The sequence below is a fragment of the Heptranchias perlo genome, chromosome 10 (assembly GCF_035084215.1).
Source record: "Heptranchias perlo isolate sHepPer1 chromosome 10, sHepPer1.hap1, whole genome shotgun sequence".
NCBI lineage: Eukaryota > Metazoa > Chordata > Chondrichthyes > Hexanchiformes > Hexanchidae > Heptranchias > Heptranchias perlo.
This window is the reverse complement of record NC_090334.1, coordinates 5,396,186-5,412,318: the sequence shown is the minus strand read 5'-3', so window position 1 is coordinate 5,412,318 and position 16,133 is coordinate 5,396,186. Positions and strand designations below refer to the sequence as shown.

Genomic DNA, 16,133 nt, shown 5'->3' with positions numbered 1-16,133 from the left:
CCTTAATCTTCTATATTTAAGGGAATACAAGCCTAGTCCATGCAACCTAGCCTCTTAATTTAACCCTTTTAGCCCCGGTATCATTCTGGTGAATCTGCACTGCACCCCCTTCAAGGCCAATCTATCCTTCCTGTGGTGTGGTGCCCAGAACTGAACACAGGACTCCAGATGGGGACTGACCAGAGCTTTATACAACTGATGCCATTTATCCAAGAGTGCTTAGGACATAGGTGGTTGTATGTGAGCCCCTGCCCCGTATGTTTAATAGCAGTGGATTTTAGCAAGGCTTTTGACAATGTCCCACACGGCACACTGGTCAGAAAAGTAAAAGCCCATGGGATCCAAGGGAAAGTGGCAAGTTGGATCCAAAATTGGCTCAGTGGCAGGAAGCAAATGGTTACGGTCGACAGGTGTTTTTGTGACTTGAAGGTTGTTTCCAGTGGGGTTCCGCAGGGCTCAGTACTAGGTCCCTTGCTTTTTGTGATATATATTGATTTGGACTTAAATGTACGGGGCATGATTAAGAAGTTTGCAGATGATACAAAAATTGGCCATGTGGTTGATAGTGAGGAGGAAAGCTGTAGACTGCGGGAAGATATCATTGGACTGGTCAGGTGGGCAGAAAAGTGGCAAATGGAATTCAATCCAGAGAAGTGTGAGGTAATGCATTTGGGGAGGGCAAACAAGGCAAGGGAATACACAATAAATGGGAGGATAGTGAGAAGTGTAGAGGAACAGAGGGACCTTGCAGTGCATGTCCACACATCCCTGAAGGTAGCAGGACAGGTTGATAAAGCGGTTAAGAAGGCAGATGGAATACTTTACTTTATTAGCCGAGGCATAGAATATAAGAGCAAGGAGGTTATGCTGGAACTTTATAAAACACTCATTAGGCCACAGCTTGAGTACTGTTTACAGTACTTGTCACCACATTACAGGAAAGATGTAATTGCACTAGAGAGGGTACAGAGGAGATTTACGAGGATGTTGCCAGGACTGGAGAATTTTAGCTACGAGGAAAGATTGGATAGGCTGGAGTTGCTTTCTTTGGAACAGAGGAGGCTGAGGGGAGATTTAATTGAGGTGTATAAAATTGAGGGGCCTATTTCCCTTGGCAGAGAGGTCAATAACCAGAGGGCATAGATTTAAAGTAACTGGTAGAAGGATTAGAGGGGAGCTGAGGATAAATGTTTTCACCCAGAGGGTGGTGGGGGTCTGGAACTCACTGCCTGAAAGGGTGGTAGAGGCAGAAACCCTCAACTCATTTAAAGGGTACTTGGATATGCACTTGAAGTGCTGTAACCTACAAGGCTACAGACAAAGAGCTGGAAAGTGGGATTAGGCTGGACAGCACTTTTTCGGCCGGCACAGACATGATGGGCTGAATGGCCTCCCTCTGTGCTGTAAATTTCTGATTCTATGAGCTCCAGTTTCTGCAGTGCTTCCATTGGAGTGGAGAAAGGCTCATTTGGTCCCATATTGAAGTTGAAGGAATCAGACCCTGGGAATTATAAGCCCGTGAGTTGACATAGGTTGAAGGGAGGTTGTCTGAGGGCATTATATGGGATGTGATTTATGATTGTTTAGAGATTTCTGTGGATTCCCAGCAAAGCCTCAGGGAATGGCTACCCCACCTCCCTGACCTGATTGAGTTCTTCAAACTGATTAGACTGGTGGATGATGGCAGCCCGGTTACAAAATGCCACGTAAAAGGTCGCTGGAAAAGATTAGCTTGTATTAGATTAAAGGACAGGTATCATGCTGGACAGGCAACTGGTGGAAATCTTATGGGAGAAGGATTATCATTGTTTTGAGTGGATCCGGATGGGACTAGGTCACAAGTGGAGTTCCATAAGGCTTAGTTTTGCTGGTCATCCTTCGTAATGATTTGGATGAAGGTTTGAATGGAACCGCTTGTAAATTTGCATATGACATGAAACTGCACAGGGTGAGGAATTTGGAGCAAATCAGTAGGCTGCAGGCTGAGAGGGAATGGCCTCTGTGTGACAGATACTTTGCAGTGTGAACAAATGGTGTCATGCATTTGGGATTGAGAAACTATAGACATAACTCTACCATGCAGGGGTGCCAGTTAAAGGCTACAGTTCGAGAGAGAGAGACCTGGGGTCATAGGTGACACCTGTTTAACAGCGCTCAAGCAGTTTGAAGTGGTTATAGGGACCACTTAGATGGTTTTGGCAGCAATCTGAGGACCGAAGGCTGCTTTGGTAAAGTGTGTTTCGATCCACTACTGTCCTTGAACTGGAACTTGTCAAATTCAAGAGTGATGGCACATTTCCAGTTCTAGGGGATGAGTTGGAATCTGAGCTTTTGGGACTGGTCAGATGGGTTGGAAGAGTCCTTTCTGGCCCTCTACCATGTTCCTATGTGAACAGAATGGGTGAAATCGTTGGAGTCGGTTTGTAATTTTTCTTTGAGCTTTTATTATAAATGTAACCTTTAGGTGTATATCCCATCTTAGTATTTGTGGCTGAACCAAATAATCGTCAATTGTATTCTCCTGGGAAACAAATTCTGTGGCATACAGCTGCCGTGATTGTCCCTCACTGACCTGCTAGATATCCATAAAACCTTTTTTAAAAAAAAAATAATTCTACAAACTTACCCATAAACACGCACCAAAACGCCCTCCTTTCACACGATGCCGGGCCTCTGAACCGCCTGGCGTGGGGGTCCGCCCCATCCCCTGCGCTCGTAGTTCCACACACAAACATTCATTCCTCCCTTGCACTCAGCCCCTTATGTTCCAACACCCACCCAGCCACACATACACTCACGGAGCCGTTGCCCTATGATTCTCACTGAATATGATTGTTAAACCTGCTTTTATTGATCCATAGGCGAAGAGACAGCAGCGGAAGTTGAACTTCCTAATCACACAAACCGAGCTGTATGCGCACTTTATGAGCCGGAAACGAGCTTCTGGGAATGATGCGATGCAGGAGGAAATCTTGATGAAGCTGGACGACAATGTGATGTACAGACAGATCGACATCGGAGGAGGGGTGATGGTTAACGTCAGTCAGGAGGATTATGGTAAGAAAATGCTGTGATACTGAAGAGGTGGAAATGTGTGTAGGTGATTGTGTGATCCTGTAACCCCTCACCACAGACGTCGATGTGTGTGAACACGTTGGCCAGGACACCGGGAACTCTCCTGTTCTTCCTCGAATAGTGCCGGGGGATCTTTTACGTCCACCTGAGGGGGCAGACAGGGCCTCGGTTTAATTTCTCATCCTAACAATTTGAAAACATCCACTTTCTCCACTTTTTGCTTTCTGTCTCAGATAAGCTCTTTGTTTGTGTGGCTACAGTCCGTTAATTTTCCTAATGAGCCTCAAATATAGCACCTTATCAAACACCTTTCAAGCAGGGATCAGTATCCAGTAACCCCTACTGGAAAGTGTATCTGTGGACACTCATTGTCGAGGTTCGTACATGAAGAATGACGACATTGGTGAAGTACTGGAGGGAGTGCAGTGCCCGTGGAAAAGTGGAGGTCCTCCCTGCCCCGTGCAGTGTCCCCGCAAAAGTCCATGTGCTCAGGACAGGACAGAAGGAACTGCAAGGGGAAAGAATCTAGTATGTTTTTAGAAATAACAACATTTCACTCACCAATAGCCACGGCCTTAAACCTTGTTCAGCAAGAAATACTCTGATACGCCTCGTTCTATGATTAGTATGCACTGTGTGTAGCTTCCTGATTGGTGAAGTGTGTGGAGGTCCTCACTATTGAGAGTCCTTATTATACAATACAGCTCCCAAAGAAAGATTCCAGAAAATAGGCGTTGTTAGGTGGTAATTTCTGGGAAGGATTCTGAATGGTCTGCTTGATCATTCATTCCATTTCAGAGTACACATGTACTCGAACAAATGGGCTCCAACACACACTCAACATAACATCTCCTGTATCCTGCTCTGATGACGTGGGGGTACCTGATCTTGACCCTACCCTCAACACACACATGGAGTCAAAAAAAAAAGTAAACATTGTGTTTGGAGCACTCCACAGCACAGGGAGAAAATGAAGAATCCTCTGCCCACTCTCCGTGCCACCCCCCCCCCCTTTGCCCAGTGCCAGCTCTTCCCTGTGCCTCCGTGCTGGCCCTAAATGGGCAGATAGCAGCTGTTGATGACTGTTGGCACCTGAAATTCCTTTGGTCATGACTGATGTACCTGGCACATCAGAAATGTATCGAGATGAGCTGCTCTCGCATTATTGGGCGAGGCCAGCCCATTCCTGCGCCTGAGCAGTGTGCGCGGGAAGGCTGGGTGATCCAACACCCGGGTGGTATAAAACGACAGGGTCCGCACCTTTGCCCCAGTTCACTTTCGCCAGCTGACTTTTTTGCTGCACGTATAAGACTATTGCGAAGAATTTGGGACAAATTCTCCAGCCGCTCTGCAGGAGATGGTTAGATTAGACAGACATGAGAGTGTCAAACATTGTATGGATTGATTTGGCCTGCCTAGGCTTTTTGTGTTTTTGTTTTCAGGTTTTCTGGGAGCCTAAGGGGTTGACAAAGGGAGACAAATCTCATTCCTGGCTGTTCTTTTCACGATCAGGACATAAAAGGAGCAAAATTCACACTCCAGGCTCTTTAGTCCATGTCGCCCACCAGCAACCAGTCCTGTGCTCCCTATTTGGCCATATAGAAAATCAATAAAACAGATGAGAGTGTTACAATACAAGGAGTGAACGCACAATCTGGGATTTTACACTCGCACACAGTGCGCCCCAGAGGCTGGGCTGTGGATGTACGATACATCCTTTGGCATTAATCCATACACTACATTCCCTGCATCAAAACAAACTAAGTACCTCCATGGTTGGGTCAGCACATCTGCCCCAACATCTGGAAAACACTGCTAAGCAAGCACAAGTCCATTCCCAGTCACTGACACTCAACATTCGGAGCCTAAACATGATGTAGCAATGTCAAATTTGTCTCGTTTCACAGAACATGTCCGTAAGAAGCAAGAAGTGCAGCCACACACCATCAATCGTCACTGAACATACATTGACACCAATATGTGCCACTGAAGAGTTCTGAAGACTCCATGACTGGTTGATTCTGTGTGAGGTGTCCCTGGCCCAAGTGCATATTGCTGGATTCAAGCTCTAAATATGCAGCTATTTCACTTAAGAATCACCAAAAGCCTTGATTTATTGGCTCCACCATTCCACAAGTGGAACCCTTTCTCCCAGTCCCCACTGCACGTATCCCGCAGCTGGAGCATGGTTCTCTGCTTGTCCATATCCAGCTGCTGCAAGGTGCACAAGTTAGTCCCTGTGTGACTGGCTCTCTGATGGAGAGTCCCACCCAAAACCAGAACCTGTTCCCTCTTAGATGCTGATAGACCTGTTGTATTTCTACCATTTGCACTTTTTATTTCAGGTTTCCAGAATATGTAAAATGTTATTTGTTCTTCGTTGAGTACACATTTTTCGCCCTTGTTTTTAAATTGCTCCATGATGTTGCCTCTCTTCACCGCACAATACCGTAGTGCTCTACATCTCTAAACATACCTGCAGACTTTCCTTCAACCATTGCTCCCTCCGCTCCAGCGTTAGCGACTACTTGTTCACTCACTATGCCGATGCCCTCTGGAATTCTCTACCCACTCCCCCCCCGCCTTGCCAGCTCAACCCTGCTTTTAGACACCTCCTCAATACCCTCCTCTTCAACCGTGCGTTTAGTTCCCCATCCTAGCCTCACCATTCCCCTCCCCTTTCCTCAAGCTCAGTATCTACCATTTCCCTTTCCTCCTCATTGCAAAGTGCTGAGACATCTTCCTGCATATGGGGCGTGCTCTGTAAATGCATGTTGTTGCCCTGCACAGACTGGAATGTGTCTGCTGTGCATGTGCACACAGTGACAGTGTCAGTCCCACTATTTCCTCACCGTGGCCTGCACAGCTTGTTTTGATGATCCATTGTGCAAGGATGTAGCCAAGGTCATGGGTAGACACGCTATCGTTAGCTTTCAGCCAGTCAGATTTCCTCATGATTATAGATGTGGGGGCCTGGAAAGTCACATGCCTGAAGTAGGCACAGCTCCCAGTTCCTGCTGCCTTACAGATGTGGTGAGTGAGCAGCTGGGCAATGACAGCCTGGGAGTGCTTATGTTAAAACATAGGCTGCTCTTCAAGTGATAATGATAAGATCTTACAGAATCATAGAATGGTTACAGCATAGAAGGAGGCCATTCGGCTTGTCGAGCCCATGCCTGCTCTTTGCAAGAGCAATCCAGCTAGTCCCACTCCCCTGCCCTTTCCCCGAAGCCCTGCAAATCTTTTCCTTTAAGTACTTATCCAATTCCCTTTTGAAAGCCACGATTGAATTTGCTTCCACAAGCCTTTCAGGCAGTGCATTCCAGATCGCAACTGCTCGCTGTGTAAAAAAGTTTTTCCTCATGTCGCCTTTGGTTCTTTTGCCGATTACCTTAAATCTGTGTCCTCTGGTTCTTGACCCTTCTGCCAATGGGAACAGCTTCTCTCTATCTGCTCTGTCTAGACCCTTCATGATTCTGAACACCTCTATCAAATCTCCTGTCAACCTTCTCTGCTCTAATTGAAATGTTTGAGTGAGTGCAGGTTAAATGTTCCCTCTAGTGATTAGTTCAAATCTCAGGAATGCAGGGTAAAAGTGAGGCAGTTAGAAAACGTCAGGAAACTTTTTCACCCAAAGAGGAATCGTGTTGTGGAACGAGTTACCAGGAAAGGCCATCGAAGTGGAGGGTAAAAACAGGTTCACGAGACAATTGGAGAGTTTTCTGAGAAGTAAAAAGTGAGAGATATGGTGGGAAGGTGAGGTTGAGGGATACAGGGGGGAGGTGGTAAGGTCGAGGGATGTGGGGTGGGGGGGGTGGAGGTGAGGTCGAGGGATGTGGGGTGGGGGGGGTGGAGGTGAGGTCGAGGGATACGGGGGGGGTGGTGGAGGTGAGGTCGAGGGATACGGGGGGGGGTGGAGGTGAGGTCGAGGGATACGGTGGGGGGTGGAGGTGAGGTCGAGGGATACGGGGGTGGGGGAGGAGGTGAGGTCGAGGGATACGGGGGGGGGAGGAGGTGAGGTCGAGGGATACGGGGGGGGGAGGAGGTGAGGTCGAGGGATACGGGGGGGGGGAGGAGGTGAGGTCGAGGGATACGGGGGGGGAGGAGGTGAGGTCGAGGGATACGGGGGGGAGGAGGTGAGGTCGAGGGATACGGGGGGGGGAGGAGGTGAGGTCGAGGGATACGGGGGGGGGAGGAGGTGAGGTCGAGGGATACGGGGGGGGAGGAGGTGAGGTCGAGGGATACGGGGGGGGGAGGAGGTGAGGTCGAGGGATACGGGGGGGAGGAGGAGGTGAGGTCGAGGGATACGGGGGGGGGCGGAGGTGAGGTCGAGGGATACGGGGGGGGGCGGAGGTGAGGTCGAGGGATACGGGGGGGGGCGGAGGAGGTGAGGTCGAGGGATACGGGGGGGGAGGAGGTGAGGTCGAGGGATACGGGGGGAGGAGGTGAGGTCGAGGGATACGGGGGGAGGAGGTGAGGTCGAGGGATACGGGGGGAGGAGGTGAGGTCGAGGGATACGGGGGGGGAGGAGGTGAGGTCGAGGGATACGGGGGGGGAGGAGGTGAGGTCGAGGGATACGGGGGGGGAGGAGGTGAGGTCGAGGGATACGGGGGGGGGGCGGAGGTGAGGTCGAGGGATACGTGGGGGGTGGGGGCGGAGGTGAGGTCGAGGGATACGTGGGGGGTGGGGGGGGAGGTGAGGTCGAGGGATACCGGGGTGGGGGGGGGGGAGGTGAGGTCGAGGGAGGTGAGGTCGAGGGAGGTGAGGTCGAGGGATACGGGGGAGGTGAGGTGAGGTCGAGGGATACGGGGGGGGGGGGAGGTGAGGTCGAGGGATACGGGGGGGGAGGAGGTGAGGTCGAGGGATACGGTGGGGGGAGGTGAGGTCGAGGGATACGGGGGGGGGAGGTGAGGTCGAGGGATACGGGGGAGGTGAGGTCGAGGGATACGGGGGGGTAGGTGAGGTCGAGGGATACGGGGGGGTAGGTGAGGTCGAGGGATACGGGGGGGAGGGGAAGGTCGAGGGATACGGGGGGGAGGGGAAGGTGAGGTCGAGGGATACGGGGGAGGTGAGGTCGAGGTCAAGGGATACGGGGGGGAGGTGAGGTCGAGGGATACGGGGGGGGAGGTGAGGTCGAGGGATACGGGGGGGGAGGTGAGGTCGAGGGATACGGGGAGGTGAGGTGAGGTCGAGGTCAAGGGATACGGGGGGGGAGGTGAGGTCGAGGGATACGGGGAGGTGAGGTGAGGTCGAGGTCAAGGGATACGGGGGGGGGAGGCGAGGTCGAGGGATACGGGGGAGGTGAGGCGAGGTCGAGGGATACGGGGGAGGTGAGGTGAGGTCGAGGGATACGGGGGGGGGGAGGTCGAGGGATACGGGGGGGGGGAGGTCGAGGGATACGGGGGAGGTGAGGTGAGGTCGAGGGATACGGGGGAGGTGAGGTGAGGTCGAGGGATACGGGGGGGGAGGTGAGGTCGAGGGATACGGGGGAGGTGAGGTCGAGGTCAAGGGATACGGGGGAGGTGAGGTAGAGGTCAAGGGATACGGGGGGGAGGTGAGGTCAAGGGATACGGGGGGGGAGGTGAGGTCGAGGGATACGGGGGGGGAGGTGAGGTCGAGGGATACGGGGGGGGAGGTGAGGTCGAGGGATACGGGGGGGTGAGGTGAGGTCGAGGTCGAGGGATACGGGGGGGGAGGTGAGGTCGAGGGATACGGGGGGGGAGGTGAGGTCGAGGGATAGGGGGGAGGTGAGGTCGAGGTCAAGGGATACGGGGGGGGAGGTGAGGTCGAGGGATACGGGGGGGGAGGTGAGGTCGAGGGATGGGGGGGGGGGGAGGTGAGGTCGAGGGATACGGGGGGGTGAGGGGAGGTCGAGGTCAAGGGATACGGGGAGGGAGGTGAGGTCGAGGGATACGGGGGGGGGGGGAGGTGAGGTCAAGGGATACGGGGGAGGTGAGGTCGAGGTCAAGGGATACGGGGGAGGTGAGGTCGAGGTCAAGGGATACGGGGGGGTGAGGTGAGGTCGAGGGATACGGGGGGGTGAGGTGAGGTCGAGGGATACGGGGGGGTGAGGTGAGGTCGAGGGATGGGGGGGGGGAGGTGAGGTCGAGGGATACGGGGGGGTGAGGGGAGGTCGAGGTCAAGGGATACGGGGGGGGAGGTGAGGTCGAGGGATACGGGGGGGTGAGGTGAGGTCGAGGTCGAGGGATACGGGGGGGGAGGTGAGGTCGAGGGATACGGGGGGGGAGGTGAGGTCGAGGGATACGGGGGGGGAGGTGAGGTCGAGGGATAGGGGGGAGGTGAGGTCGAGGTCAAGGGATACGGGGGGGGGAGGTGAGGTCGAGGGATACGGGGGGGGAGGTGAGGTCGAGGGATACGGGGGGGGAGGTGAGGTCGAGGGATGGGGGGGGGGGAGGTGAGGTCGAGGGATACGGGGGGGTGAGGGGAGGTCGAGGTCAAGGGATACGGGGGGGGAGGTGAGGTCGAGGGATACGGGGGGGGGGGGAGGTGAGGTCGAGGGATACGGGGGGGGGGGAGGTCGAGGGATACGGGGGGGGGGTGAGGTCGAGGGATACGGGGGGGGGGGTGAGGTCGAGGGATACGGGGGGGGAGGTGAGGTCGAGGGATACGGGGGGTGAGGTGAGGTCGAGGGATACGGGTGAGGTGAGGTCGAGGGATACGGGGGGGAGGTGAGGTCGAGGGATACGGGGGGGAGGTGAGGTCGAGGGATACGGGGGGGAGGTGAGGTCGAGGGATACGGGGGGGAGGTGAGGTCGAGGGATACGGGGGGGAGGTGAGGTCGAGGGATACGGGGGGGAGGTGAGGTCGAGGGATACGGGGGGGGGAGGTGAGGTCGAGGGATACGGGGGAGGTGAGGTGAGGTCGAGGGATACGGGGGGGGGGGGGAGGTCGAGGGATACGGGGGGGGGGGGAGGTCGAGGGATACGGGGGGGGGGGGAGGTCGAGGGATACGGGGGGGGGGGAGGTCGAGGGATACGGGGGGGGGGGGAGGTCGAGGGATACGGGGGGGGGGGAGGTCGAGGGATACGGGGGGGGGGTGAGGTCGAGGGATACGGGGGGGGAGGTGAGGTCGAGGGATACGGGGGAGGTGAGGTGAGGTCGAGGGATACGGGGGAGGTGAGGTGAGGTCGAGGGATACGGGGGGGAGGTGAGGTCGAGGGATACGGGGGGGGAGGTGAGGTCGAGGGATACGGGGGGGGAGGTGAGGTCGAGGGATACGGGGGGGGAGGTGAGGTCGAGGGATACGGGGGGGGGGAAGGTGAGGTCGAGGGATACGGGGGGGGGGGGAAGGTGAGGTCGAGGGATACGGGGGGGGAGGTGAGGTCGAGGGATACGGGGGGGGAGGTGAGGTCGAGGGATACGGGGGGGGGGGGGGGAGGTGAGGTCGAGGGATACGGGGGGGGGGGAGGTGAGGTCGAGGGATACGGGGGGGGGGGGAGGTGAGGTCGAGGGATACGGGGGGGGGGGGAGGTGAGGTCGAGGGATACGGGGGGGGGGGGGGTGAAGGTGAGGTCGAGGGATACGGGGGGGGGGGGAGGTGAGGTCGAGGGATACGGGGGGGGGGGAGGTGAGGTCGAGGGATACGGGGGGGGGGGAGGTGAGGTCGAGGGATACGGGGGGGGGGGAGGTGAGGTCGAGGGATACGGGGGGGGGGGAGGTGAGGTCGAGGGATACGGGGGGGGGGGAGGTGAGGTCGAGGGATACGGGGGGGGGGGGGAGGTGAGGTCGAGGGATACGGGGGGGGGAGGTGAGGTCGAGGGATACGGGGGGGGGAGGTGAGGTCGAGGGATACGGGGGGGGGGGGGGGAGGTGAGGTCGAGGGGTACGGGGGGGGGAGGTGAGGTCGAGGGGTACGGGGGGGGGAGGTGAGGTCGAGGGGTACGGGGGGGGCGGGAGGTGAGGTCGAGGGATACGGGGGGGGGGAGGTGAGGTCGAGGGATACGGGGGGGTGGGGAGGTGAGGTCGAGGGATACGGGGGGGTGGGGAGGTGAGGTCGAGGGATACGGGGGGGTGGGGAGGTGAGGTCGAGGGATACGGGGGGGGGGGAGGTGGTGAGGTCGAGGGATACGGGGGGGGGGGAGGTGGTGAGGTCGAGGGATACGGGGGGGGGGGGGGAGGTGGTGAGGATCCAAGAATTGGGACTAATTGCTGCTTTCTTTTTTAAAAACTCCTTTGCTTGTCTTGCATTTTGGTTAAACCTGTGCAATCTCCTTACCATTTGGTTATCTGTACTTTAGGATGTATTAGAGGGTGGTTAGTGCCTCTCTTGCTTCTGTGATAGTGACCTTGAAGTACGGTTGCAAGAATGCAGCTGCCCATCCCCTCTGAAAGGCCCTAGTTAACCAGTGAGGGGGACTCGCTGCACTTTACCAACCCGAGACCCAGTCGGAGCAAAGTAATGGAATGTTTAGGGTCTTAATGTGTGTGATGTTTCTCTGTTTTACAGATAGTGAATACTATAAAGCACAGGCGCTGAAGAATGCAGAGGATGCCTTTCGAGTGCAGCAAGCCAGAGTGAGTGGTTCAGGTTTTACGTGTGTGGGTGTAAATCATTGTGTTCTAGTTGTGATTCTCCTGGCTGAGTCTCTGGGTTGCTGGGTATGTCTCATGCTGACGGGTTGATTTTGTGCAATGCTATATTTTCACTAAACTGGTTTGGAAGCAGTGTAGGATGTAAATTTGTACTGGATCCCTGATTATGAATGAGCTATGTAGGTGCTGGAGAATGGAATTGGTGTGCCCTTGGGGCACCAGTTGTCAGCGTGAAGCTTTTCCATATTGGGTATAGCAGCCAAATAACACCCCCTCTACTCTGCTGCAGCAATGCATCTCAGCTTTGACCTCGAGCACTTCCTACTGCACCAGTATGACATTTATCACAAATGACATCCTGCATTGAGTGAGTAAGGTTGCTAATTTAGTGCCAAATTGGGGGCAGTTTTATGCTTTAAACTTGTCCTTTCCGGGAGCTGGGCTGAGATTGCTTTAACTCACTTCAGATAGGGCTCTTGCAGCCGTTGTTCCATCTGTAGAGCTGGATTCGCACCCAGGTCTCGGATGAAAATTTAAGAACTGTTGGTTTTCTGAGTGGCAGAGTTCATTCTGAAGGTGTGTTGATGCTGAGACTATGCTGTTTATTACAGGGATGATGCTTAATGGCTGGTTGCACAGCTGTTCACTTGCACTCCTGTCGCAGTGAACTGTTGATTGTTTCTGATATCTGAGTGAGTACAGGGCAAACGAGAACAACAGTTGACATTTCTATAGCACATACAATATAAAAAAACACCCCTGTATGCTTAAATGAAGCTCGATAGGAAAACAGAAATTGCACCAAGGGGAGAAAGATTGAGAGATGGTTGAAAAGATGGATTATGAGTTTTTTTTGAAGGTGGTGGAGATGTGTAAGAGGGGAGTTGCAGAAAGCGGATCCGAAGGCTCTGCATCAAAAGGCCAGAGTCTGAGAACCGTAGAATGCATGGGGGGATACAAGACTGGGGGGGGGGGGGGGCGGAATACAGGGGGGCAGGGTCATGGAGGCATTTGCAGATAAGTTTAAATTTAATGTGTTGGGGATAGGGAGCCAGTGTTGGTCTGCAAGGGTGGGGATGATGTGTGCGAGGGACTTAATGTGGGACAGGATGTGCGTGGCTGAGTTCTGGACGAGTTGGAGTTTGTGGCGAATAGGAGGCCATTGGGAAATGGAAGAATCATATCTGGAGGAGAAAAAGTCTTGTTGAAAACTATTACTATTGTAAACTGTGGGTACCACATACCAGCAGGAGGGGTATCCTTTCCTGCAGTGGTGCCTTGTGTCACCATGTTTACGTGCCTGCTCACACTGAAACCCTTAACCCTGTGAGAGGTGCTGCTTCCACGTGTGTCATTTTACATTCATAGTTATTGGAACATAACATGTTGGTGCAATGAGAGAGGATTAGCTGGCTGTTCTGTGCTGTGGATTAGAGGGATTTGGTTTGTGTTGTGTTGTATGAGATGCGAGATTTGATTTGCTGTGGTGCTCATAGATTTTGACAGTGTTGTGTTGTGTTTACATGTAGGGGTTGGTAACTTGGTGCCTAAAAAGTAGATCAGTTGAAGCGCTATGTAAATATAGTCTTGCACGTTCTGTGCTTAATGATGGTGACTAGGTGTGAGAGTAGGATTCAGGTGAAAAGCCTCCCCTGGCTGAATGAGATTATACCCAGCTGCATTGTAGGAGGTGTAGAATCTGAGCTTCGACAGGTCCAGAGCTGCAATCGGTTGGAGTGATTGGACCCTCGATGGGACATTGACGTGTGCTCCATTCCAATAGCGGGCAGTGTAATAGCAGCAACTGAAATTCCAAATCACACAGTCAAGTTCCTGCTGCAGGCAATAGTGTCCACTGCAGCACTGGGTTCAGCACAGGCGGTTCCTCTTCCAGCCAGCTCTTCTCAACAGCTGTCTTTTTACCCACTTCATTACAGCTGGCTACCACTGTGTGATTTGCTTTCAGACCCGATTGTTCGATGAAGAGGCAAAGGAGAGTCGCATGGCAGCACTGCGGGCAGCCAACGAGTCTGGGACGGGCTTTGGGGAGAGTTACAGCTTGGCCAACCCTTCCATTCGGGCTGGTGAGGACATACCACAGCCTTCCATGTTCAATGGCAAACTCAAGGCCTACCAACTGAAGGGGATGAATTGGCTCGCTAACCTCTATGAACAGGTGAAATGTGATTACAGACAATACTGGCCAATTCAAGAGAGAGAGTGTGTGTGTGTTGTGTGTGTGTTGTGTGTTGTGTGTGTGTGTTGTGTGTTGTGTGTTGTGTGTTGTGTGTTGTGTGTGTGTGTGTTGTGTGTGTGTGTGTGGTGTGTGTGTGGTCGCTCATGGATTCAGGTGCATATGTGACTGTGCTACATTGGTAGTGAGTGTCTCACTAAAGCATGACGGGCTGTGTGGGTTAGTTGTGTGTCCCATGAATCAGAGTGGTTCGCAGTCACTTTGCAGCTGTTTCTACCCACTATCTGTACCTCTTTGAATCGCTATTTTTATGTGGTTCATTCAGAAGCAAGCGGCACTACTCACCCAGTAATGGTGGTTTACATGTAGGGTTTTCCTTTTACAAAGGAGGTGGCCCACAGTAGTTGTGTCACCATCTCCAAACATGCTATTCACCCTGCGTGACACAGGACTGTGGTAGCTCAATGACCGCACTAACTGGCTGACGCCAAACATTAGTTTCCCATTACATGCGTGTCTGTGTACTGTCTCGTAACATAGCTGCCTGTCTGGAGGGAGACCTGGCTAGGAGTCATAACTGTTAATGCCTGTCTGATACAAGTGCAGAATGTTTGTCTGAACACTGGCTCCATCTCATTTTTAAATTTCCTTTTCTTCTTTCTTCAGGGTATCAATGGGATCCTGGCTGATGAAATGGGGCTTGGTAAGACGGTACAGAGCATTGCTTTCTTGGCGCATTTAGCTGAGGTGAGATTTATAAAGTATTTGAGTATTAAAATAGAATTAGAAAACTACTGCATGGAGGCAACCTCCTGCTCTATGCTGCACAGCTTTAGATAAATTCCATTGGCAGATCTAACTAATCCTCAGGAGCCTCTGACATGCTTCCCCCCCCCCCTTTCTTTGTAGGGTAGATCTCCTTCCCCCCCCCTTTCTTTGTAGGGTAGATCTCCTTCCCCCCCCCCTTTCTTTGTAGGGTAGATCTCCTTCCCCCCCCCCTTTCTTTGTAGGGTAGATCTCCTTCCCCCCTTTCTTTGTAGGGTAGATCTCCTTCCCCCCCTTCTTTGTAGGGTAGATCTCCTTCCCCCCCTTCTTTGTAGGGTAGATCTCCTTCCCCCCTTCTTTGTAGGGTAGATCTCCTTCCCCCCCTTTCTTTGTAGGGTAGATCTCCTTCCCCCCCTTTCTTTGTAGGGTAGATCTCCTTCCCCCCCTTTCTTTGTAGGGTAGATCTCCTTCCCCCCCTTTCTTTGTAGGGTAGATCTCCTTCCCCCCTTTCTTTGTAGGGTAGATCTCCTTCCCCCCCTTTCTTTGTAGGGTAGATCTCCTTCCCCCCTTTCTTTGTAGGGTAGATCTCCTTCCCCCCTTTCTTTGTAGGGTAGATCTCCTTCCCCCCCTTCTTTGTAGGGTAGATTCTTCCCCCCCTTCTTTGTAGGGTAGATCTCCTTCCCCCCTTTCTTTGTAGGGTAGATCTCCTTCCCCCCCTTTGTAGGGTAGATCTCCTTCCCCCCCTTTGTAGGGTAGATCTCCTTCCCCCCCTTTGTAGGGTAGATCTCCTCCCCCCCCTTTGTAGGGTAGATCTCCTCCCCCCCCCCTTTGTAGGGTAGATCTCCTTCCCCCCCTTTGTAGGGTAGATCTCCTTCCCCCCCTTTCTTTGCAGGGTAGATCTCCTCTCCTCCCCCCTTTCTTTGCAGGGTAGATCTCCTCTCCCCCCTTTCTTTGCAGGGTAGATCTCCTCTCCCCCCTTTCTTTGCAGGGTAGATCTCCTCTCCCCCCTTTCTTTGCAGGGTAGATCTCCTCTCCCCCTTTCTTTGTAGGGTAGATCTCCTTCCCCCCCTTTGTAGGGTAGATCTCCTTCCCCCCCTTTGTAGGGTAGATCTCCTTCCCCCCCTTTCTTTGTAGGGTAGATCTCCTCCCCCCCTTTCTTTGTAGGGTAGATCTCCTTCCCCCCCCTTTCTTTGTAGGGTAGATCTCATTCCCCCCCTTTCTTTGTAGGGTAGATCTCCTTCCCCCCCTTTCTTTGTAGGGTAGATCTCCTTCCCCCCTTTCTTTGTAGGGTAGATCTCCTTCCCCCCTTTCTTTGTAGGGTAGATCTCCTCTCCCCCCTTTCTTTGTAGGGTAGATCTCCTCTCCCCCCTTTCTTTGTAGGGTAGATCTCCTTCCCCCCCTTTGTAGGGTAGATCTCCTTCCCCCCCTTTGTAGGGTAGATCTCCTTCCCCCCCCTTTGTAGGGTAGATCTCCTTCCCCCCCCCCTTTGTAGGGTAGATCTCCTCCCCCCTTTCTTTGTAGGGTAGATCTCCTTCCCCCCCTTTCT

At 53.5% G+C, this 16,133-nt stretch overlaps 1 protein-coding gene across 2 annotated transcripts in view; it reads left to right on the top strand.

Moving 5' to 3' along the window:
• ino80 (INO80 complex ATPase subunit) overlaps window positions 1-16,133 on the top strand; it is a 216,394-nt gene that overhangs the window by 60,268 nt on the left and 139,993 nt on the right. For both annotated transcript variants that reach the window (XM_067991159.1, XM_067991158.1), the window contains exons 10-13: window positions 2,862-3,057; window positions 11,543-11,610; window positions 13,595-13,804; window positions 14,489-14,569. In XM_067991159.1, the coding sequence (XP_067847260.1) occupies window positions 2,862-3,057; window positions 11,543-11,610; window positions 13,595-13,804; window positions 14,489-14,569 (555 nt within the window). The remainder of the gene's footprint in view (window positions 1-2,861; window positions 3,058-11,542; window positions 11,611-13,594; window positions 13,805-14,488; window positions 14,570-16,133) is intronic.